The 23297-nt window shown below is 49.5% G+C and overlaps 7 protein-coding genes across 7 annotated transcripts; 5 read left to right on the plus strand and 2 right to left on the minus strand.

Moving 5' to 3' along the window:
• Positions 1-89: 89 nt before the first annotated feature.
• On the minus strand, positions 90-2565 carry Z518_02434 (uncharacterized protein; the record flags this gene model as incomplete). The annotated part of the gene is made up of 6 exons (XM_013419462.1): positions 90-440; positions 492-951; positions 1022-1486; positions 1552-1827; positions 1885-2291; positions 2428-2565. 6 exons carry the CDS (start codon positions 2563-2565, stop codon positions 90-92), a joined length of 2097 nt encoding a protein of 698 aa, XP_013274916.1.
• Positions 2566-4626: 2061 nt separating this feature from the next.
• Z518_02435 (uncharacterized protein) lies at positions 4627-5361 on the plus strand (the record flags this gene model as incomplete). Its single annotated transcript, XM_013419463.1, has 1 exon — positions 4627-5361. The coding sequence occupies one exon, from the start codon at positions 4627-4629 to the stop codon at positions 5359-5361; it is 735 nt and encodes a 244-aa protein (XP_013274917.1).
• Positions 5362-7307: 1946 nt separating this feature from the next.
• On the minus strand, positions 7308-8545 carry Z518_02436 (uncharacterized protein; the record flags this gene model as incomplete). The annotated part of the gene is made up of 5 exons (XM_013419464.1): positions 7308-7347; positions 7413-7498; positions 7547-7671; positions 7772-8294; positions 8354-8545. The coding sequence occupies 5 exons, from the start codon at positions 8543-8545 to the stop codon at positions 7308-7310; spliced, it is 966 nt and encodes a 321-aa protein (XP_013274918.1).
• An 812-nt stretch (positions 8546-9357) lies between these two features.
• On the plus strand, positions 9358-11638 carry Z518_02437 (uncharacterized protein; the record flags this gene model as incomplete). Its single annotated transcript, XM_013419465.1, has 9 exons — positions 9358-9409; positions 9474-10042; positions 10097-10141; positions 10204-10263; positions 10365-10576; positions 10643-10742; positions 10813-10916; positions 10994-11175; positions 11277-11638. The coding sequence occupies 9 exons, from the start codon at positions 9358-9360 to the stop codon at positions 11636-11638; spliced, it is 1686 nt and encodes a 561-aa protein (XP_013274919.1).
• Positions 11639-12664: 1026 nt separating this feature from the next.
• Positions 12665-17163, plus strand: Z518_02438 (uncharacterized protein; the record flags this gene model as incomplete). Its single annotated transcript, XM_013419466.1, has 6 exons — positions 12665-13086; positions 13135-13202; positions 13264-13434; positions 13496-13520; positions 13586-14161; positions 14250-17163. The coding sequence occupies 6 exons, from the start codon at positions 12665-12667 to the stop codon at positions 17161-17163; spliced, it is 4176 nt and encodes a 1391-aa protein (XP_013274920.1).
• Positions 17164-18301: 1138 nt separating this feature from the next.
• Positions 18302-19467, plus strand: Z518_02439 (uncharacterized protein; the record flags this gene model as incomplete). Its single annotated transcript, XM_013419467.1, has 4 exons — positions 18302-18623; positions 18680-18740; positions 18817-19230; positions 19302-19467. The coding sequence occupies 4 exons, from the start codon at positions 18302-18304 to the stop codon at positions 19465-19467; spliced, it is 963 nt and encodes a 320-aa protein (XP_013274921.1).
• A 1891-nt stretch (positions 19468-21358) lies between these two features.
• Positions 21359-23159, plus strand: Z518_02440 (uncharacterized protein; the record flags this gene model as incomplete). Its single annotated transcript, XM_013419468.1, has 2 exons — positions 21359-22076; positions 22129-23159. The coding sequence occupies 2 exons, from the start codon at positions 21359-21361 to the stop codon at positions 23157-23159; spliced, it is 1749 nt and encodes a 582-aa protein (XP_013274922.1).
• Positions 23160-23297: the final 138 nt, after the last annotated feature.

Raw genomic sequence — 23297 nt, forward strand, 5'->3', positions numbered from 1 at the left:
CCCACTCGTCCACACATACTCGTCCATGTAAATAAAACCTCCGTCTTCCCCGAAATTCAAAACATTCTGTTGATGACAGTTGCCGATTCTTAGGTAGATAGATGCCGCGGCAAACGCGGCTCTCCATCCTCGTATGGTTCCCCAGCTGCTTCCCGCGCCATGTCGTTGATCCATCTCTCATTCGGCTTCAATGTCTTACCTCCAGCTAGAGATGAGGCGAGGTACAGCCAACTGAGGGCATTTCCGACTGTTTGCACCTCATCGCTGACATGGGTCATGGCATACTCGCTCATTCTTTCATACAGGTCATAGTCATTGACGAGGTCGTAGAGATGTTGGGCCACGGCGTCGTGGTCGCCTCGTCGAACAAGAAAGCCGCTCTTTCCGTGCTCGACTTGAAGTGGAATGCCGCCGGCCAGAGTGGCGATGACGGGTTTGCCCTGTCCAAAATATCAGCGTCTAGTGAGGAGAGCGTGACGGGGACGATTTACCTTGTGCAGGGCTTCGGAGACTTTGACCTCAAATCCTTCCCGTGTGGAGAGCTGTAAGGCCACAGTGCACAGAGACATGATGGCGTTCAAGATCTGATCACTTGGTCCGAGTCGGACAACTACAATATCCTCAATCAAGTCCGGGTGATGCCTGAGGATCAAGTTCATTGTTTGATCGTAAATCAGACTTCCGTCGGGATCATCCACGGAGCTGTGGCCGCAGAGGACCAGTTGCTGGATATTTCTCTTCGGTTCGTCCTTCATGAGCTTGCAGAACTTGGCGTAACTTTCGATAACGTCGGGTATACCCTTTGAAGGGTCGAAGCGTGCGATCTGAGTGAAGAAGCCACGTTGAGGATATGCGAGCTGTGGAATACCTTGGGCTTGGCAGGTTTGTCGTAGGACGTGGAAGTAGTATTGCAGATCCCATTCATCCATGGTTTTGTTCAAGCCATCAAGCCTATCCGTGGTATTGGTCACACATTAAGACTGAATAGCAAAAGGGGGGCGGGGGAGAGGGAGGGACTTACCAATCTGTGGTAGCCGGAAGCCAACCAAGAGTCTCTTTCCGAACATCATTCGGGACGAACGACCGGACAGGGTGGCTGAGGAAAATGTCGGCTTGTTTGATGCTGGACCACATATTTCGCCAAACATGTTGAGCGGCACTTCCGTCCTCCCGGACCAAATCGTCGCGGACCTCAATATGACTCCGGAAAATAATAGGACGCTCAGGCGACATCTTCCTTGCAATTGGAATAAGCTCTGGCATTTGAGGGTCGTCGATAATGACAACATCCGCACCTCCCTCTTCCGGTGCTCTGAGCGGCCCTTCTTCACCAAGCCAGTAGCGTTCCGCATTGTCGATAATCCATTGTTTGATCTTTGCAAGATGTCCATCCGTGGCGCGTACATCAGGTGGGACAACACCTTGCAGAATATTGTGGTTTGTCTTGGTGATTCGAAAGACGTCTGGCCTCGGTTTGGGTACGAACCTGGAGGAGATAATTAGTACCGATTCGGCTCAACCAAGATTTACTAGGCAAAGAGGGGGCCCAACCATTCAACGTTAACGCCTTGGAGGTCCAAAAATCTGAGTAGGGCATGGCGCATCAAGGCGACTCCTCCTCCCTGCGGTGTAGCACTGAAGAAGACGATTCTGAGCTTGCGATCGACAACATCCTTGACGTATTTCTGGACTGCCCTCCAAGTCGGTGGTCTGACGGATTTCTCGTAATCGTCAAGAGTGGTCAACTGAATCATGCCTGCTAAGTCCACTTCGACTTGATTACGATAGCTGATTGCTAGGCGGGGTTGTTTCGTTGGTGCGTACAGTCTATTCGTCGTGCGGTCAGCTCAAGGAGTCGTGATGGGGGGAACTCAAAGCACATACGCTAAACATTTTCTTGCAGCAGAATCGGCAATTTCATCGACATTATTCAGCAGTTTCGGGACATTCTTCGAGATCCTCTGAACTTGCAGCACTGGATTCGATTCGACCACGATTGGCACCATGTCCAGCTCTAACCAGAGCCTGGAGCAGAGTGATGGGCTCTTCTTGTGAAGATCCAAGAGGATACCGGCCCCCAGGATTTTGCACACGTGTTCTTTTCTATACACGGAGAGCTGAGTGATCAAATGATCAGCGATCCAGTCTGAGTTTTCGTCTTTTTCCTGGTCATCATCCAGAGAGATACGGTGGACAGCGAAATCCACGCTGTACGTTCCATCGTGCACGGCGATGCCGACTTTGACGGCTCTGGGGGATTCTTCTTGAATTGCTATGCCCGCCCAGAATTCCTAAAGGTAGTCAAGCAAGTTAGGCCACGTTCCAAATCGTTTTGAAGGTCATAGAGATGCCACAGGCCCACCTCTGTGGCGGTCTTGATACATAGACAAGGTCGTGAAGAAGAGCATCTGAGGGGTGTGGACGTACACTCAAGCTGGTTCCAATGTCCACACTGTCAGACTGCTGCTGAATACTCAAGGATCGTCTTCGATGGTACTCGGGCACATGTGACACGAAGTCCCGTTGAACCACGATACTAGGTCTTCTCGTTGCTGGGTCACCCATTGCTTCAAATTGTTTTGCGATGGGAGATGTCAACTCAATGGCAATAGGCTGTATTTATACCGGTGACAGGAAAAGGCTGCGTGGGATAAGTGAGGCGGGCGTAAAAAGACGCAAGCTACAAAAGCAAAGCTCGTAGGTCCAGCAAAATTTCCAGATCTAGGGTATGAGTGATGGCCTGAAATGTAGAGACGAGCAGTAGGTAAGGTGAGTTCAAGGGCTCACATCACAAGGGGAGACCTTGTGCTGGCTGATATCAGCTGTTTCAAAAGTTGGGCACTTTCTTGTGTCGGGGCAGGGTCTGAGCGGGAAGCTGACCTTAGCGATGAGCTAGGATTTTCTTCTGACGTATGGCACAGGCACAGGTAACAGGGAATACAAGGCACTGGCCCGACGGAAGGGCGGCCACGTCTTCGGCAACGCAGGGGATGGTGGAAAATGCTTAGATGATGGCTGGGATCGAATGGAAAATGATCGAATCGTAGGAGGGAGGCGCAGGATAGGCGAGAGATCCTGGTGAGGAATCACCTGATATTCAATGTGTGGCCCCTAGAAAAATATTAACGGGGAGGCCCGTTGGTGCTTCCGGGGGGCGCTGTAGGTCACGTGAACCCTCGATTGGCCGTCGGTAGGCAGGGGAGCTAACGTCGTATCTGCTAGAGTAAGCCTATGTGCATCGTTTTTTCGGTGGACATTATCGGCTTCGCCTAGGATGAGATTCATGATTGAAGAGGAACGGAGGGAGTGGCACCTGTCTCTATCCCTTGAGGGATTTTGGGGAATCGGTGCTTGAAATTACGAAATCCGTTTCCCTTCATTCGTCCACTAGTATTCGCCAAACTTGGGTAGAAGTGCACGCTTGATGCGGGGAGATGGAGAAAGGGTATATACTGGATTGTGACACTGTACATGGCAAAGTCCGTCAACTTCAAGGCTGATCGAGGCTACTCTCATCTTGTATGAAATACTAGGAAGAGAATTATGGTATTGTCTGACAGAAGCATTTTGGTTATGTACGGGCCGGAAAATGTGTTTGTCCGAATGGCTTTGCCTCGTCCAGCAAAAGTATCTCATGTTTTTCATGCTCCCATGTTTTCACCGTCGTACCACCAGAATGAAAATTAGTCTATCATAAGAGTAACTATATGAAATCTTTGAGGCGGTGCAGCCAACACATCCCATGTGCATCCCGCGCGGGATGTAGATGGTAGACTAAGTTGCTATCTATATCCCACCGCGTCGCCCCCCGACCTCTCTCGCCGCATCGGCTTTATCATGCTCTCTCTGTTTTCTCCGATGATCTCATCGCAATTCAATGGAGGCTTCGACACGCTTCCGAGGTACAAAACTTTCAGACAACACATCATCAGGCCATGTCGTCGGCCGTCTGCTCCAAATATCATGCAGTGGTCGCGATCTCGGTTTCGAGAATCATCGACAAGGCTGCTCGGGGGACATGGGACTTTCAGAGCTTGAATCTCCACAGCGGCGGCGCGGCATCCAACAGAGCCATACGCGTGTACCTGCATCTTGATCCGTCGCTTACGCAGATGTGGCACCACCTATGCCGCCCCTATCAGACAGTCTCAGGCACCAGTCGTAACCTTACACCCCCATGCTGAACATGGACCGACAGTAGATAGGAGCTCCTGATGAGTCCTCAAGAGTTACCGCAAAACTTATTCGGCCCCATGTTTTGTTTCGACGCGAAACTGCCCACAAAGACCCGGAATCATGTGAGGTTGCGAAGTCGGCAAGGCCGAATTCACGTGATTTGGACTCAGCCTTGTCTGCCTCGGCTAATCACCTTTTGGCTTTGTCATTCGGAGGGCTAATCGTATCAGATCCTTTTGGCCTTCACGGCTTAATAGTGACCCCCACGATAAAAATGGCCAAAACCGGTATAATGTCGCCCACGCACTCAACTCTAATTCTAGGTTTAGTGCTCCTCTTTTTCCCCCCACCTTCGGCTTCCCTTCCCAAATGACGCCCTCTATTAACTACCTAGGTGCTTGTCAAGCCAAAATCAGGACATTACCTCAATCCTCGTCCAGACTACACAACATGTATCGCAAGCGAAATGGTTCTCTCGGCTTCTCTTTCACCCGCTTCGCCAATGCTGCCGTTCCCAATTTCTTTGCCGATGAGTCACCTACGCGGACGGCGGACTTGACCTCTTACCGTCGCGACATGTGCTACATGCATCAAATCGCGTCCCCAAATCCATATGCTCTGGACGAGCGTTCCTTCTACGTTGTTGGCGTCGTGGACTCGGAGAGCGTGAGCAAGAGGGTGCACAAAACACTCAAGAAGCATGAGATTCTCAATCCTCATGATGGCACTGTCGATACCTACAAGATCGGCCCCAAGTTTCCACACCAGCTCGCCCTTTTGAACATCAACAGACAGAAAGACCTAGTTGGTATGTTGTTCTGGTGGGAAGAGGAGTGTCAGAGGCTGCGGAAATTGGATGCCGAAGAGAAAGAGCTGAACACGTTGATAATGGAGTCGGAACGCAATCTCACTAAGATTGGGGAACAAGAAGATTCGCATGGGCCGAAAGAGACATTGGATCAACTCAAATTTGCAAGAGAGAGGGTCAGGATGAAGAGAAGGCAAAGACCCAGTCAAAGGCACCCCGACATCGAAGCTGACCGAGACGATATTTTGTTGGCATTCCACGGTCGAAGTAAAAGCGTATCCAATATTAGCACTCGTCTTCCCGGAAATCCCGGAAACAGTCAAGCAGGGCCGGTACAACGGGAACAACCACCACAGTATTTTGCGAGTACACGATAATGGAGCTGCTTTTGGCTTTTGAACGACCGAATCATCCTTGACCGATCTCACCAGGGCCCTCCTTCCTTCAGATAATTTTTCGGCGCCTCTTTGTCGAGGAAAGGAGGCACTCTGGCAGAGCTGCAATTTTCGAGACCCCCCCCACTAGCTGCACGTTCCGCTGGAGGCCACTTGATAGCACATGTCACTCCTTCTATGGTAGATTTTTGGATGAAGCCCTTGCTGTCTCCCTTCAGGACGGATCACCATTCGAGGATGTGAGTCTCTGCGACATGTTTCTAGCAGCCCATTGCCCCATTGACAGAGTATGAAGGAAATTAAATCAAAGTACCTTTTCTCCGCAGGATGAGGCCCACCCACGGCCCGAGATGCCCCATAGTTCCATAACATCTAGGGGAGGGAAGATGTTCTGGTCACACAAGCATATTCTCGCCGGGGTCCCCGTGGCTTCACCGTATCCGACCCGAAAATAAAGAGCAATGGGACACACAAAGAGAAGGGAGAACTGGGAACGCGAACCTGAGCAGGGGCGCCTTCATATTGTTCTATGAATCCCATTCCAAACTTTTGGGGGGGGGGGAATAGTCGAGGAATGATGGAGAGGGCGTTCCTAAATAAAGAGGAGAGAGTGACCTCATATTATGAGTGTAGTTGTGAAATTCTGGACGTATCCCCTTGGCCCGGGAACACATTATCCATGCCGATACATACATACATACAAACATGCCCAAATCATCCAAAAAATCCCCGCGTCCGGCAGCCGATTCAAACAATCTTATCATTAGTGATCTGCGGAAACAGCACCGACGACTTAGATGACTCCATCTCATCCAACCGGTCGCTATAACTCTTCGAATTCAGATACAACTGCTGCCATGAATACTCCCGGAATCGCACACAAAGATAGCCCAGAGCCGCCTCCACTGCGACGTCGGCGAGCGGGAAGTTGTCATCGATCAGGACCTCATTGTCTCCCGCTCCCTGTGCTAATTGATGCAGGCCGCCATCGGCTTTTCATCGTTGTCGCGTTGTTTCACTCTGGCCGAGGAGAAGCGTGCTGTCTCTCCAACATCAGAATGCAGTCATCGGCGATTACTACAGAAGAGGGGAGGCGTGAGAGCATGTCAGTGTACCACCAAGCATAACACATTCGACGAGAGGGACATCTACCTGCTCGTCTTCGTTGAAAGGGATGGACTGAGGATCCGAATTCACCCTGGACTTTCTTCACGAAGAGCTCCTTTTCATTCGTCGCGGACGTCAAGCCCAGCCACCGCGGCGGCAGGAACTCGTACTCGATCCACTCAAAGATGAAATGTGACTAGTACGCTGCGAAATCCTCCTCGGCAGGCTTCTGGCTCCTTTCCCTGTTGATCAGTACGGCCAGGTTTCTAGCGGATTATACTGCGGCGTCTGCGTCGTGTTGTTCCAAGGCACTTCGGTAACGAGCTCGAAGGAGATTGACTCTTCGGTTAGTGCGGCTCGCATTTTTCGGGCGTAGCGGGAGCTGTTATACTCGTAAGTAAAGATTATTGGTGAAGGGAATTTCAAGCAGGAGCGTGGGGTTTTCCGCCGGTCTTATAATGAGTTTGAGGACCACGGTTTTCTTCGCGTCCACGTTTCGTCGATTCAAATGAGCACAAAGGTGTCTCACGAGGTATCAAAGATAACGGATATGATACTGGTATACTGAACTTCTTGTTCTTTCGGAAATGGAAATTTCCTTGCGCTGATAAGGGGTTTTTTCTGGAAAGTCAGCGAGTGTCACAGAAGTGCTGCAAGGGCTGAAACGGTGTTCAAAAACGTCGTATCATTGTTATGGTTACTATTTCTCCAGTGGTCAAAGGCAAACAACTTTGGATTTCACGATGAAAAGAGACTTGTCCAAGTCCTGACCGTACCCATTTCCCCGTTTCAGCAGTGCTGGAGAGACACAGAATAAGATCCTACTCTCGACCGGGCGATTTGTCACCTCCTCTACCACTTCTGAGGGCCAGCCGTCAATATTCCTGTTGTTAGTGATTTTGGGTTCAGGTATCCAGAGCTCCAACCGGCACCGCTGTCGCGCAAATAACGTTGCCACTTCCCACCCCTTTTCCACTATCCTCTGCAGATAGTTGTCCAGAGTATTCGGGTCCTGGAACACGTGTTTGATGTCTTCTAAAGCGACACCAATCCTTTTTACCCCATCTCGTATCCGATGTTCCTTTTTCATCCCAAAATCGTCTTCCGCCATCTGAGTGCACAGCTGGTGGGTGGTAATACTTCTCCATTTTTCGGACATTTCCGTGGGACTTGGGATAACTGGAGCTGTATAAGGCTCGCATTTGATTAGAATATCTGCGAATGCCCAAAAAAAAAGGGAGATCGTTAATTTGTTAGTTTTTGTCCGGACGATATCATCACATACCTCTTCCGAAAATTATCCCCCATGTGTCGAGAATTTGCTGTCCATCCTTTCCAAGCGACTGAAATGGATGCAAGAATAGCTCTTTCCAGAGTTGTTTCCATACAATACTCTCGAGTACGTTTTTCATCCCTATTTTCCTAATTCCGGACCGTGATAACTGAGACAATGTAAGAGCAAGCTTCCCGTACTCGGATGTCTCTGTCTCGAAGTTGGACCCGACACAATCCCGCAAAAATCTTGAAAAGTCGGTGATTTGTGCTTGCAGTTTCATCAATTCTCCGCCAAGGTCGGCATCGCTTATGGGCTGGAAGTGATCTAGCCCTGCCAATCTCTCCTGCATGAGATCCTGAAGGAGGTTTTTCTGGCTTTGGTTTTCAGCCTCGAGTCTCTCCACCCGAGCTTGGAGTTCTGTTGTCGCTTGGCCTATATCATAGTTCTGTGCGTGTAGTCCTTGATCATCGTAGTCATCATGAATACGTAGTTGGTCGAAATTTGAAGTTTCAAAGTTGAGTCCCTCCTCCGGCTGAAAGAAAGTCAGCATGATAGTATCGAGTTATGTAACATTCCAAGTCTGAGGCATACTTGCTGAATATAGGATGTGTCACCATATTCATTCGATAGATATTGAGGTTCATACAGCTGGGTATACCCTATGTTTCCTTGGTGATACTCTTGCGCTGGATCATCATTTGTAAATCTGCTGGCGTGGCTGTTAAGGAACGAAGGTTGATGATGTATGTTTATGCGAGGAGGAGGCCATCTGTTGCCTGACATGGCAGGCCAGATCTACTAAAGTCTGGAAACATCAACACATCTCTATATCGATCAGATCAAGACGCTGAGAAGGAAAAATGGAGAACAATCTCCCCCCCCCCCCAAAAACTTACCCGGGTGCTCGTCTCAATGGGCCTCAAGGAATCCAAACAGGGTCACTAAAACTTGTCGGGCCTATGCAGTAGATGTGTCAAGACAGCGTGGTGCTGCCCAATGTGTTGTCATGAGTGGTGGTTGGGCACTGACAGCTGGTGGGGAGGATATTCGAGACAACTGAGAAGGTGGGCCGTAGTCAGATCAAGTTTTTGCAAATCACGCAAATCACAAGTCTGCAAGAACGGACAATGAAGAGTCGACACGAGCTTTCTCCTTCCCTCGCGGCCAAGTCGTCTGTGGGCTTCGAGACTCATGAAGTGTGGCTCTTCCCATGCTCCTGTGCGTGGGCCCCCACTTTCTGATGGTAATAGTGGCATTGTTACAACCTAAAGGTATGGTCTTGAAACATGAAAATCAATTACGTATCCCAATCCCGTCTCGACACTGTGCATTGTGCTGACTATGAAGAGGCAAGCTTGCATTGATTTCTCATGAAGTGATGTTGGAAGAGTTCACCAAGATCTGGTTCACATCGGATTTTTCCTTCCCTGTTGCTTTGCCCGTACCCGAGAGGCCGACCCAAAAGGGAACGCAACTCCGAGGCAAGAACTTGGTGTTTATGGCAGGTAAATACTCTGTATCAGACACTCACGTAGTTGCTTCACTGTCCTTGACTGCACTCCCAAGGTCCTACTGATATTCGGGGACTTCGTGTCATGGCCAAAGATCGCCTTGTGATTGCAATTGACTACGGCACCACTTTTACGGGTTTGTTGAAGAGCTCCACGCCCACTACAGCTTCATATTTATTGAAACTGACCATGTGGCTCAGGCGTCGCGTTTTGTCATAGGGATTTAGGAACTCTACCCGTCCTCCAGGCGATACATCTGATCACCGACTGGCCTGGACAACGGCTGAACGCAACCAACGAGAAAGTTCCAAGCCAAATCGCATACTTCGACGGTGGATTCGAATGGGGAAACAGAATAAGACCCCGAACAAGGAGAGAGGCTTGGACGAAGCTTTTACTCGATGAAAAGGAGACTCGAAAACTCGCGGTGGACCTCTTGACGGGGAATAATAACGACGACGGAAGCCCCCCGCCATATCCTGGTAAGCCCCCAGTGGAAATCGCAGGCGACTTTCTCTCTGGAGTCAAGAAACATCTCGAGGACAGCCTGAAAACACGATATGGGAAGATAGCGAGCCTGTTTGAGAGGGATATCGTCATTACTGTGCCTGCTGTATGGTCAGACAGAGCCAAAGACCTCACTTGCCAGGCTGTGTCCCGGGCAGGATTCCACGACGCCAATACAACGATTTCCATCATCACAGAACCCGAGGCTGCGGCAATTTATGCTTTGAAAGAGATGAGAGAAGGTCCTTTCTCACATATTTCGGTATGGCCACAGTTTTCCTGAATGTTTCCCGAGCAATGCTGAATCCTTATTCAGGTCGGAGACAATTTTATTGTCTGTGATGCTGGAGGAGGGACAGTGGTAAGTTTTGGCCTGGCCGAATAGACCTCTCGATGTGGCTGAAAAACCTTTTCGCTCTCCAGGATCTCATTTCGTACAAGGTGGATTCGATAGCCCCGGCTTTCAAGGTGACCGAGGCAGCTGTGGGCACTGGAAAGTCATATCCCCCTGATGGCTGCCTCTGGTGCTAATATGATAAACAGGTGAAAAATGCGGATCCGTTTTTGTTGATCGCGAGTTCAAGCTCTGGCTCAAACGAAAGCTGGGAGACAAAAATTTCAAGAAAATAAAAGAGGACAAACTTCTAGCAGGAAGCAAATTGATGACTGACTTTGAATTCATCAAAGCGGCTTTCTGTGGCGACAATTTACAGTTCTACATCAGCTTGCCCCATGAGGTTGGAATCGTTGACGACGAGGAACTAGGAATTGCTGATCAAGAAGTTAGACTAGGCCCGTGAGTTTCTACGGACACGCGACAGCAAGAATTGGGCGAAGCTAATTGGGAGACTATCGAGCATAGGGATGACGTGCAAAGCATATTTGATCCTTGCGTCCACCGAGTCTTGACGTTGATTGATGGCCAGATCAATGAGGTTACATCAAAGGGGGGCAAGGTCAAGGTGACAATTTCTCTGCCGTCATTGCTGATGAGCTACATTTTACCGACTAACACTGTTTACTCTGATGCAGTACGTCCTGCTTGTTGGGGGATTTGGCATGTCCGACTATCTGTATAGGAGAATCAAAGACCATTGTGGGAAGGCATCGATTGAGGCAATCAGACCAACTCATCCGTAAGAAAGCCTTGACACGGCCACCTCATGTCCTCCTTTGGCGAAAATTTCTAGCCCATTACTGACAAGCGGGACAGTTGGTCAGCGGTAGTTCGAGGTGCGCTTCTCCAACGGCTTGATACACCGAGCCAAAATCTGGTGCAAGTCCGTTTATGCCGTCGATATTATGGTACCAGTGTGCTCGAACTATTCGATAAAGACAGACATTCCGAAGCAGATATGTTCATGTATCCCAACACGAATGACATCTATGCCAAAGGTTCGTCCCCATTTTTCATTGTTTTTCATTGACTGGACACCGACGCACATCACTATTTTGGCGCCCAATCCTATTCGGACGTTCAAATAACAAAGGACCAGGCTGCATGAAGTGGCTGCTGTCAAAAGGGGACGCTCTACCTATTTCAAAGCGGAAGAAAGCGTTTATCAATGTCAGTGATATCTTTCGTAAGGATGAACCTCGAATCTCCCACGCAACGCTGTGGGCTTATGACGGCGACAATCCACCGCTCCGAGAAAAGGACGGTCCTTACAAAGTGTGCGTTTTGGCAGCCGACCTGAGCAACGTGCCAGAGGACAAATTCGAAAAGGCAGGGAAAGAAGGTGATGAAATGGCGATTGTGACTTTCAAGATCGAAATCACAATTGAAGACTCCATGTTTGAATTCAGAATCTTATTCGATGACCAAGAGTACGGGTCTGTCAGAGGGGAGTATGTCTAGGAAGAAGAAGTTCTATGTCTACAACGGATTGTCAAAAACCCGATTCACCTTGAAGGACTCGTTGTTGTCATGGACCACACATACCTGGAGAGCTTATCGGATCGACCAAGAGCACGCATGCTTCAACAAAAAGGTGCCAAAACGATCTGAACACAGGTCATCAGTTTTTTCATCAATTTTGATGCCCACGTTGTCTCTACGGCTGCTAGCCGTTTGAACGGTAAAGAGGTCCCTTTTTTTGGATTGCAGGGTTCTCGGTCCTCGATACCGTTTGATACCTGACAGAACCCAAATACGAGGTTTGGCATTCTGCAGCTGCATTCCTACGGGCCTTCTCCAAAATTGCTGCTGCATTAGCTTCTCTGCGTACCGGCTGGACCGATCGTATCCAGAGCCTAGTATTCCAATTTCGACACTAGCTACACCTTAACTATTTGAGCATCTATTTGCCTACTTGAGACACCATTCCTAGGTGGACGTGGTCTCCATGCAGTCGTCCCAATTCTGTCGGAAATGTGGAAATGCTTTCGAAGTTTTATTGTCCAATCGACAAGTTGTCTCCGAAACCGGTCAACGTTGCTACCACGCGTATCTCGATCCCTCGCATCTATCCTATCCTACAAAACCACGTATCGAGAGCATTGCAAGTTTTCGAGTTGAAAACACGAACTGCGACTCTGGAAAGTCCGAATCGACGGTCGAAGCCCCCCCCCCGGGGGAAGATCTCTGCTGTCAGGCTGACACACCTTAATTTTGTGTCTTTTCAATTGATAATGGAGTTTGCCTAGGAGCCTATCAGTCGAACCAATGTCACCGCTCCACAGCTGAAGAAGGAACTTTCTGTGCATCAAGCAAGGTAGAAGCGGGGTTCTGTGATTCACTAGTCGACTGAAGCCGGGACTCTCACTTCCCAGCTGAGTGGACGGACAACCAGAACTCCGAACTCCCACTCTATGGGCTCTTGTTGATCCAAAACTTTGACCTTCTATAGAGGCTCCAAGCATTTGATATACACTCGCATCTGAGATGGCAGAGGTCCTTGGAGTGGTGACGAGTATCGCCACACTCGTCCAGTTGACTGGAACATTATCACAATTATGTTACGGATATATTAAGAGTGCAGCAGGAGCCTCCAAGGCAGCGGAACGAATCGTGACCGAGGTTTCCGCTTTAGATGGCGTCCTACGTGCCCTGGAACTCTTATCCCAGAACACCCAGGCTCCCCAATTGCCAGCATTGGAATTGCTCGCCGGCCAGAACGGGCTTTTTGAGAGGTGTGGGAAAGTACTGAAAGAGCTGGAACGCCGGCTCAATTCAGCCCCTGGGAGACGACAGAAGATTGGAAAGGCCATCGCGTGGCCACTGGAAGAAAAAGAGATAAACAGCCTGCTGACGACTGTGGAGAGACACAAAGCAATATTTCTTCTTGCTTTAACTGGTGATCATACGTAAGTGATTCGTCCGAAGAACATCCACCCGTGCTTAATTATTTTCAGAAGTATATTGCTGGAGATTAAAAAGGAATTCGAGCAGTTCCATCAATCATTTCAGTCAATCCAGGCGGGTGAGACAGACAAATGGAGGCACAGAGTACTAGAGCATGCTAATGAAAACCCTACTTCCAGATGAAAAGAGGGAGAAGATTCTTCAATGGCTCTCCCCGAATGGACTGTACGGCAGCCATGATGCCGCACGTGAAAAGCACGAGGAAAACACCGGTGACTGGTTTCTACAGTCTCGGCAATTCAAAAAATGGAAATGTGGCCCTGGACAGTTTCTCTGGTTAAAGGGCATCAGTGCGTTCCACATCTTCTTGACGAAAGGATTGAGTCTATTGGCTGATACTTTAGAGCCAAGTGGGCTGTGGAAAGACCATACTGTGGTATGATATCTTGGACTAACCTCCATGCACCGGAAAACAACAAACGACTGACATTAATTCTCTAGCTCTACGGTCATTGAAGATTTGAAAAATTCTGGGATCGATCTGACCAAGAAAGGACTCTCCCACTTTTACTTTGACTTTCAAGACCAGCAGAAGCAAAAGGTAACACGGTTTTTAACTTCTGCAATTGCGCAGCTGGCTTGCCAGAGGGCTACCATTCCGGAGGAGATCGAAGAAATGTACGACAGCCAGACCAGAAAGTTGATAGAACCCAGTGTCGACAGCCTATCCTTATCACTAATGTCCCTTATGAATGATCTAAGCCAGACCTACCTCATCGTGGATGCTCTGGACGAATGCGCGGAATTGATGCGACTCCTGGAGGTCCTAAGGAACCTGGCCTGCGAAACTAGGGTCAGTATTCTGGTCACCAGTCGAGAGGACCAGCGTATCGAGTCGATGTTAGCACTTTTGCCGCCGGACATGGCCAGTGTTGTCTCAGTTCAAGGCCCGGCCGTCGATGCGGATGTTCGACTCCACATAGTCAATCGACTCAACACAGACCCCGAGTTGAACAAATGGCCTGCTGGCATCAAGAAGGAAATTGAAAGGTCTCTTGTCAAGGGTGCCAATGGAATGTATGTGTACATTAGAGCTCGTCATCCCCCTTACCACATCACCTCTTACCTCCATTGGGTTCCCGGGATGCTGACCAGGCTTGAAAAGGTTCCGCTGGGTATCCTGCCAACTTGACGCCCTGCACACCTGTATAAGGGCTGCCGATATCCGCAAAATGTTGAAGGAGCTACCGAAAGGGCTATATGAGACTTATAAGAGAATACTGCAGCAAATTCCCGAATCCAATCATGACGATGTTCACGCAATCCTCCAATGGTTGGCATTTTCTGTACGTCCGATGAAGCTAAATGAAGTGGCGGAAGCTATTGCAATCGAGCCATGGGATTTTACTCGAGATCCCGACAGAAAGCTGTGCCGACCAGAAGATATTTTGAAAATTTGCCCCGGTCTGGTGAGCATATCGGAAAACGGGCAAGGGCTTCGGTTGGCCCACTATTCTGTGAAGGAGTACATTACGTCCAAGAAAATTCAAGAGGACACCTTGTCGCATTTTTTTGTGTCGAAAATATCGGCCAACAGCTTGATGGGCCAAGTTTGTCTCACACATCTGCTGTCATTCACTGACGTTGACTCAATGACGGAACGAGTGCTGGAAAAGTACCCGCTTCTCAACTATGCGGCCCGACACTGGTTTAATCACGCTCGAACTGTGTCAGACGAGCACCTTGACGCTGATTTAGAGGACCTCTGCCTAATGCTATTGAACCCAAACGATACCTCAAAGCTCCGGCAATGGCTCTGGATTTTTGATCCTGAAGAATCTCACTCGCGACACAACTCTCAACATGGCTCCAAGGACCCGAGCATCTCCCTTCCCTTATACTATGCATGTTACCTGGGTCTTTCAAGAACCACGAAAGCGTTGCTAGGCAAAAACGTAAATGTAAACGCTCGATCCCGGCGCTATGGCGCAGCAATGCATGCAGCATCGTTCAAAGGGCATAAAAGGATTGTCGAAATGCTATTAAATAGCGGTGCGGATGTGGCCTTGGAGGCAGGGCGCTATTCCACCCCGCTGCAAGCTGCTGCGTATGGCGGACACATGGACATTGTACAACTACTCGTCAAACGGGGAGCGAATATTGATGCTGAAGGAGGAGAGCATGGAACTGCTCTACTAGCCGCAGCAGAGAAAGGCGACGAGACCATGGTTCGGCTCCTGCTGGACCTGAATGCAGATCTGAACTTGAACGTCAGAGGCGACTACCATGGCACAGCCATCCAGGCCGCTGCCTACGAAGGCCACCAATCTGTGGTGTCATTGCTTCTTGATCGTGGAGCAGATATCAACGCTCTAAGCGGACAATACGGCAATGCGCTAGGAGCAGCATCGTACGCAGGACACGAAGACATGGTGCGATTCCTGCTTGAGAGAGGGGCAGATCCGACGGCAAGTGGTGGATATTATGGTACTGCCCTAGTGGCTGCATCATACAAAGGCCACCTCAATATCGTGTGTTTACTCATCTCGAGAAATGCAGACGTTGACGCGGCAGGTGGGCAGCTTGGTTGGTGTCCTCTGCAAGCGGCAGCATATCGTAGACATCGGGAGGTTGTGAAATACCTTCTAGAATCTAATGCTCAGCTTGGAAAGGTTTTGCGGCATGCGGCCGAGAACGACCATGAGGAAATTGTCTTGTTTCTCCTGGACACATGTTCACTTATATCCGAGAAGACTGAGTCCGCTGATGACGAAAACAGTGGCAACCCAACCGATAAACCAACCTCCATCAGACAAGTGGAGAGGGCGATTCAATTGTTGCTGAAGTGCGCGGCCTTGGCTCAACCTAGCAAACCGTCCGGAAACGTGGACCTCTGGTTCGTAGGAGCTGCGCTTCAGGGCGACAATACCGACGCTAGCGTGACGCTTGTACCTAGACGTCGCGATACTGGGGCCCCGCGAAAACTCGACATGCTGCTGGAGAAGGTGAGCGACGTCGAACTCAAACGTGTGCCGGTCCCGGGAGGACCGCCAGTCAAGGAGCATGATGATCCAAGACCACCGCAGCCTCCATCAACTCCCACGGCACGAGGACGAAACCAGCAACCTGGAGCAGCACCATTACAGGACTATTCCCCTCCCCGAGGACCTGTTTCACCATCAATAGTGAACAGTCCACGACCAAATATTCCACTAACAGAACAGGCCAATCTAGTCCGAGCAGAGGCCGCTCAAGCGGAGCGGAAGAAGCCGACGAATTCTGAAACCGATACACGGAAACATGTCGCTGAGCAGGTGTTCCGATTGCCAAAATATGAGAATGCAATAGCAAAAGGTGGACAACCCCCACCTGTAACAAACGGTCGGAGCAACACGAAACAAGGTGAAGTTCCAGCTACGCAGAATGGCGAGCCTGCTCATCTTCCTGAGGCCTTGATGGCTGGACATGCGCCGACAACGATTCCATCAAAGCGTCCAAGCACTCCGAGTGTCCTCCTGGAGAAGATCAACCCGACCAGGGTCACAAAAGAGGCCAGGGCAGCCATACCAGAGTCATCGTCAGAAACTCGGAGACCCGACGCAAAGCACAGAGTGGAAAGTTTGGAGAGAATCTCAACAGAAGTGCCTCCGCAGGATGAGACTAGAGACAACCAAATGGCACCTGTTGCGGCTGCTTCCACGCCCTCTACGTCGTCATCTTCAAGCACCCCGGCCGAGACCCAAAAGGAGAGAGCCCAACTTGAGGGGAGAGAACCTGTAGTCCCCTTGTCTCCTGAACGGGATACGCAAACCGCACCTAGAGAGAAGGCTCGCAACGCGACGATGTCTCCGGCCAGATCAGTACAGATCGAGACTAAGACTGGTTCCGAACAAAAGAAAACAGATGACAAGGCTGCCATTGCCACTACCACCAAATCCAACAAATCTCGGGCCGTGCTAGCCAAAAATGAAACAGAGCTTCACTCAAGAGCCAACTCAACTTCAAAATCCGACTCGAAAGCCAAAGTCATGAATGTTGAAGTCAGAGATAAAGGCATTTTTAGTTTCCTCGGGAGGTAGGATGTGATGTTGAAGAGGACTTGAGGCTGAGGTACTTCCAATGAACTATATTATCTTCTTATTGTCTCCTAATTAACTGTTGACTCGATAGGGTAAACCGCTTGATTTGGTTGTTATATGTACCGGTAATCTTGGTGTTGCTGTCTGTTCGTTGTTGACAATGTCCCCATATTTCCTCCTTGGTCCGTTGGCGCTGCTGCACTCGTTGCTGGGCCTTGACCAAGCTGGGGACTTGTGTTTCTTTCCGGCCCACTATTGTAGTGAAGCGTCCACGTTTTGCCAGAATGCTGCGATAGATCACATCCTCCCAGCCTTGTTCTGACAGTGGGGACTCCCCTTTTACCCTCTAACTCCCTACTGCTAGCAGCTCGCTATCATTGCCATCTCCAGCTACTGCTCGGAGAGTCAGCGGCAACGGAACAATTCACCTCCGTTTCTTTCGTCCGTTGGAGTGGAGACGCCCATGCTGCCCATCGAAGGCCAAGCGAGTCCAGGCGAGCCCAAGCAAACAGATCAACGTCATCCCACCCAAAATATATCCCCCTGACCCAATCTCTTCCATTGCCAATGAAACTCAATCCAAAGTCCTAGGGAATTTTCCTTCTCTATCTTCTGCCACATGCATCTCCCACTCACGTTGCACTCTGTTAGGTAAGGCCGGATGGCTATGTCGTTTTACTCCAGTTTCAATATACTGACAAGTCTCTCCACTTAGCCTTGTTTCATTCGCCAATGCATCGATTTTTCCTTCCGTATCCGTAACTCGTATAGAGAAGTCTGCTAATATTTTCACTCCTATTCCTGTAATGGCCACGATATGGCGCTGGGCTGTTCAGCGCTGAACAACTGGACTACACTGCCAAATCGACGTTGGCCCAAGTATCGACGTTTCGGCCGTTGATTAATATTCAAACATGTGAACGGATTCTGTGAAATTGATGTATAAAGCCGGCCATGGAGTTCTCAACGAACAATTCCCCTTCTGCATCAAACAAATAACGACAGCCAGTAGACCCAGGAGCGACAAAACAGCAAGAATACCAGTACCCTCAGAGCCTAGAATAAACTCCCACCGGCGAACGTCACCCTTCTTCACAAGCCACCTTCATCTTCCTCCCCCCCTTTCTTTACCATCAATATGGCCGACAATGCTTCAACGTTCATCACGCCTGATGGCACTGTGTACATCGGAGACGGCGATCAAGCCAATTGCACCATCTCAGTCTGTCCAGTAGAAATGAGCGTCTACGGCTACCGCCCATCCCTGGGTGCCAGTGGCGCCCTCATTGGTCTCTACTCCGTTTGCATGATCATCCAGATATTTTTTGGATGGCGCTACAAGGCATGGGGTTTCATGACCGCTATGGTGCTGGGCTGTATCGACGAAATTCTCGGCTATGTCGGACGGATCTTGATGTGGCAGAATCCATGGGACAATGACAGCTTCATTATGCAGATTGGTAAGTGTGAAAATACACTCTGGTGGTTGGTAATCTCGAATATCTAACTTGGATAGTCCTCATCACCATTGGACCAGTTTTCTTCGCTGCCGCAATCTATGTCATGCTCTATCAAATGTGAGTACTCAATTTCTGATCCTCCTCCCTTCACCTCCTAGGGGACGGCAAGTTAACTTTTCTCTCTTCCCGATAGAGTTCACTATATCTCCGTCAAGCATTCTCGCTTCACGCCCAGTCTCTTCTACTACGTCTTCATCACCTGCGACATCATCAGCTTGATCTTGCAGGCTGTTGGCGGCGCCATGTCCTCAACCTCCAACGGTTCTTCACAAGCAGGCGTTGACATTGCTCTTGCCGGCTTGTCCTTCCAAGTCATCACTCTGGTCGCCTTCATTGTCGCGACTGTCGATTACTTCACCCGCAGCCGCCCTGTGTGGATGAGCATCCGTCTTCCAACACGGTTCCTCGTCTTCGTCAGCTTCCTTTCACTCGCTACCATTCTCATCCTCATCCGATGCAGCTATCGTGTCTACGAGCTCAATGAGGGCTACTCGCGAGACAGCGAGGCTTTGCGAGACGAGAATTTGTTCATCGGCCTTGAGTCAGTGTAAGTCGTTTTACCCGTGCGTGGCCTTGATCAGGTGGCCTGAACCAGAGGCTAATCTTGGTTTCCCACAGGATGATTATTGCCGCTGCATATGCTTTGGTCCTTGCACACCCCGGCTTCGTGTTCAAAAAAGGTGGAGAGCATTTGGTCGATAACGAGAGATTCGCACAACACTCTAACGAGCAAAAACATGTTGATTCTGATTCATCGTCGCCAGAATCGCAGTACAGAGTGTGAAATCTATTATGTTTGCTAATGCTAGGACGAGACAAATGATGTAATGATTCAGGAAGGGAAATTGAGTAGAATAAGGGCAAGGAGAGGAGGTCTTTTTATGGGGTTTTGATACATGTTAGGCGGGATTGATTATTACGAGCAGGGTCAGATCGTAGGAGGATAGAGAATATGTAACATTTAATGACATTGGGAGTATGTGATATATTACTTGTGCCTAGTCCAAGTTTCGGGAACCAGCCTCTCTGATAATCTCATACCTTGAATATATGAGTATTTAGGTGCTTGGATAGGTATTTTCAGTATCCTCTTTTGTCCAGGGCTTGTGTATTTCAGTCAATCGATCCTCCAAGCCGATTATCGAACCCTCTCAAACACGATGAAATCAATAAAGTCAACATAGCGACTATATACTTCCCGGCAAACTAAGGTAGATTCAAACGGTCGTTGCACGTTTGTTTGCAGTTTCCGTACTGACAAGACGATCGATCAGCATTCTGTACGGTCCTCGCTATGCGCAATTGATTCTAAGATACCGCAGCTTCGAACAACGCTTGGACCCGTTCGTTCTCCCCAGGACTATTGCGGAGTTCCCCTCTGATCACATTTGGTGGATAATTGGCCACCGCATTGATCCATCAATGCCGCAGCAGATGTTGAACGAGTCAAATCCAGTACGATTATTGCATGTGATGATATACGGAGAGGAGGATCTAAAGGACCTTCATTGAGCTCGCCATCCCTTGACTGTACGAACAGCCTTTGCGACTGAAGCAGCTCTTCATTCGAATTTGTTAAAGCAGAATTACCCTCTTTGGTTCGCTCCAAGACTCGGACCAGCAGCGCGTGGTCGGGTATATGGCCATTCCTTGGGTACATGGGATCTGGAAAACGAGAAACCGTAATCATATACTCTCCGCTCAAGACGATTGGAAGAGGCTCGCGATGATTTCCTGGGCCTCCCCCTACGTTTGTTGGCCCTTGATAATGCTTCTCTGGTCACTGCGCAAGGGAAAGCAGGGTTTGCTTTGTTGGTACCGTTGCGCAGTCTAATGATTCACCTGGAATACCGACCGTGTTCACGATCCCGAAAAGAAAGACAGGCATCATGTAGAAGGGTATCGAGGCAAATTTCGTTCGTTCATACTTCTAGGAACCGCATAGTGCATAAATACCTCATCGGGATTACCTAAAAGCTGAATGCACCGCACTCAAGCAAGGCTTAGCATAGCCTACCGCCTACATATACGATAGGAGACAACGGAACTGAAGGCCATAAGGGTGTTATTAACGTCGATCTTGATGACCTCTCGCTAACCAAAACCACATATTGGGCTCCTTCTGCGTGGTCGAAATCGCATCGATTGGCTGTCATCATTCCAGGAGATCTACGATACGATCACTGCTCGCGTGCTACAAGCTCGCTCTATTTACGATTTTTGACCATAATCGACAAAGCAGAGCCAAGCAGGGCCGATATCAACTTCTACGTGGACGTTCACTCCCACTCAAAGATCCTGAATAAGCACGCTTCCAACATTCAGACTCGTACTGGTTGAAGTTCAAGTCCTGGACTTTCTCCGCATAATGAGCGAACGACGCAGTCTTCCCATTTGTTAAAGACATCAGACTAACAAGCACCAAGTCAGGCAGCCAGAATTTTTCAACTACGGAATCGACTCGGATAACTGGCATTTTGCCGTTGACATTCGCACCCACGCGCGTTTTCAGGCCCGCCACGCAGCCAGCCTCACGATGAATGGCATTTGTCGGAATTTGAATACGTCATAGGTAATGATGGGCACACCTCCAAGTTTCGATTAAATCTGACACTGGATCTCGCTGCCCCTCGAAGATCCACCAACCTAGTAGCTTGTTTTGAGAGCTAAGGGAAATGCGGCTTCTTGAAACATTCTTTGTCTTTTGGCTCTCCATCATTATTGCTACTGTGGTGGGCCAGTCTCCGGTGATCGTCCACGATAATGTTCACAATTTGACCTACATAGGCTACAACTATAGCGGTGTGGAGAATTTCCAGGGCATTAGATATGGCAAGGACACATCGGGCTCAAATCGATTCAAGCATCCTCGAGCCTTTACTTATCCCGCAGGGACAACAGTGGCTGCGACAGCGGCGGGACCATCGTGCCCTCAAAACACAATCCAGTCATTTATTGGCTTTACTCAAAACCCAGGCGTCTACAATATGTCCGAAGATTGTTTGAATTTAAGAATTGCCAGGTCTGCAGGTACCAAGCAGAATGCCAATCTCCCAGTCATGGTGTGGATCTATGGCGGAGGGGACGAGACAGGATCCGCGAATTACTCGCTCTATGACCCCACTGCACTCGTGCTGGGGGCTGAAGCCAAAGGGACTCCATTGATGTTCGTGGCGATGAACTACCGTCTCAATATCTTCGGTTTCGCCAATAGTCCCGCTTTGAGGGCCGAGAAATCCCTCAACTCAGGGCTATTAGACCAACGCCTTGCTCTTGAGTGGATTCAGGAAAACATTGCGGCATTCGGAGGCAACCCGAAAGAAGTCACACTTTTTGGCCAAAGTGATGGAGCGACCGGCATAGGTTTGCAAATGACTGCCTATGGCGGGAAAGGTGAAGTCCCTGGAAACTGGTGTCAGGACGTATTTTTGACCTCAACTGCTAGGCTCTGTCCCTTTTCGACGCGGAATCATGGAATCTGGTTCACCAGCCGGTGATCCGGGGGTGTCGGGTAATTTCACAATCATCAGCACATCTACTGTTGCGGGGTTGGCAGATTGCACGGGAACAAATAGCTCCATGGTCCTGGCGTGCCTCCGCCAACTGCGGATGACCACTCTGCTGGGTGCGGTCCTGACATATGAGAACATGACCAAAAATGAGACGTCCCAGGATATATTCTTCCCCACTATCGACGGCGACTTCATACCCGCACCACCTTCGAGTCTCATACGGAAGGGACAGTTTCACAAGAACATCTCCATCATTGCCGGCTGGACCTACAACGATGGCAGCATATTCACGAGCCCTACACTCAACAGCTCAGAGCAGGTGCGGGGATTCGTCCAGGCATCCTATCCACACGTCAATTCGTCTACATTGCAGACGCTGCTCTCTTTGTATCCGGTTAACGACTTCGCAGCTGCCGCTCAGGCCGTTACTATCTCCCCATACTTCCTTCAAGGCGCCGAAATATATCGCGACATTAACTTTGCATGCCCGGCAATGGACGTTGCGCACCACGTCGCTCAGTATGGCAGTCCGAGCTATCTCTACGAGTTGAACGCTACGTCATTCGATTCTCTGCTCATGCTAGCCAACGCCTCGTTTGAAGGCGTCATCCACATCTCAGACGTTCCTTTCGTTTTCAATCGAGCAAACATAGGCCTTGGGATCACAGCTGCACAACATGCTATTCAAACAGCCATGTCGGGAAGCTGGGCACGATTTGTGGACGACGGAAATCCCAACGGGAATGGAACAACCGCATTTTCAGGCTGGACTCGGGCATATAATAAGACGGAGGCGGCTGTGAAAAGTCAGACTGTACAGCACGCAAGCGTCAGGGTGATTGGAGGACTGAATGCGGGACAGCATGAACTGAAGATGAATGCTGCAAGGGGTATAGAGCCACAACTGCTGAAGAGATGTGCTTTTCTCAATTCGGAGAGCTTCTATCAGCAGCTTCAGACTTGATGTCGATGATTATTAGGAGCGCTATTCTCGGGGAGTCGGTAATGAATAATGTAATCTGGTCGTTTCAATGGAAATCAAGATGTTACAAAAGCATCCCTGAGGCTGTTCAAAACCTTATCTCCTTGAAAGTGTGGCAAA

This window comes from Rhinocladiella mackenziei (genome assembly GCF_000835555.1).
Source record: "Rhinocladiella mackenziei CBS 650.93 unplaced genomic scaffold supercont1.2, whole genome shotgun sequence".
NCBI classification, from domain to species: domain Eukaryota; kingdom Fungi; phylum Ascomycota; class Eurotiomycetes; order Chaetothyriales; family Herpotrichiellaceae; genus Rhinocladiella; species Rhinocladiella mackenziei.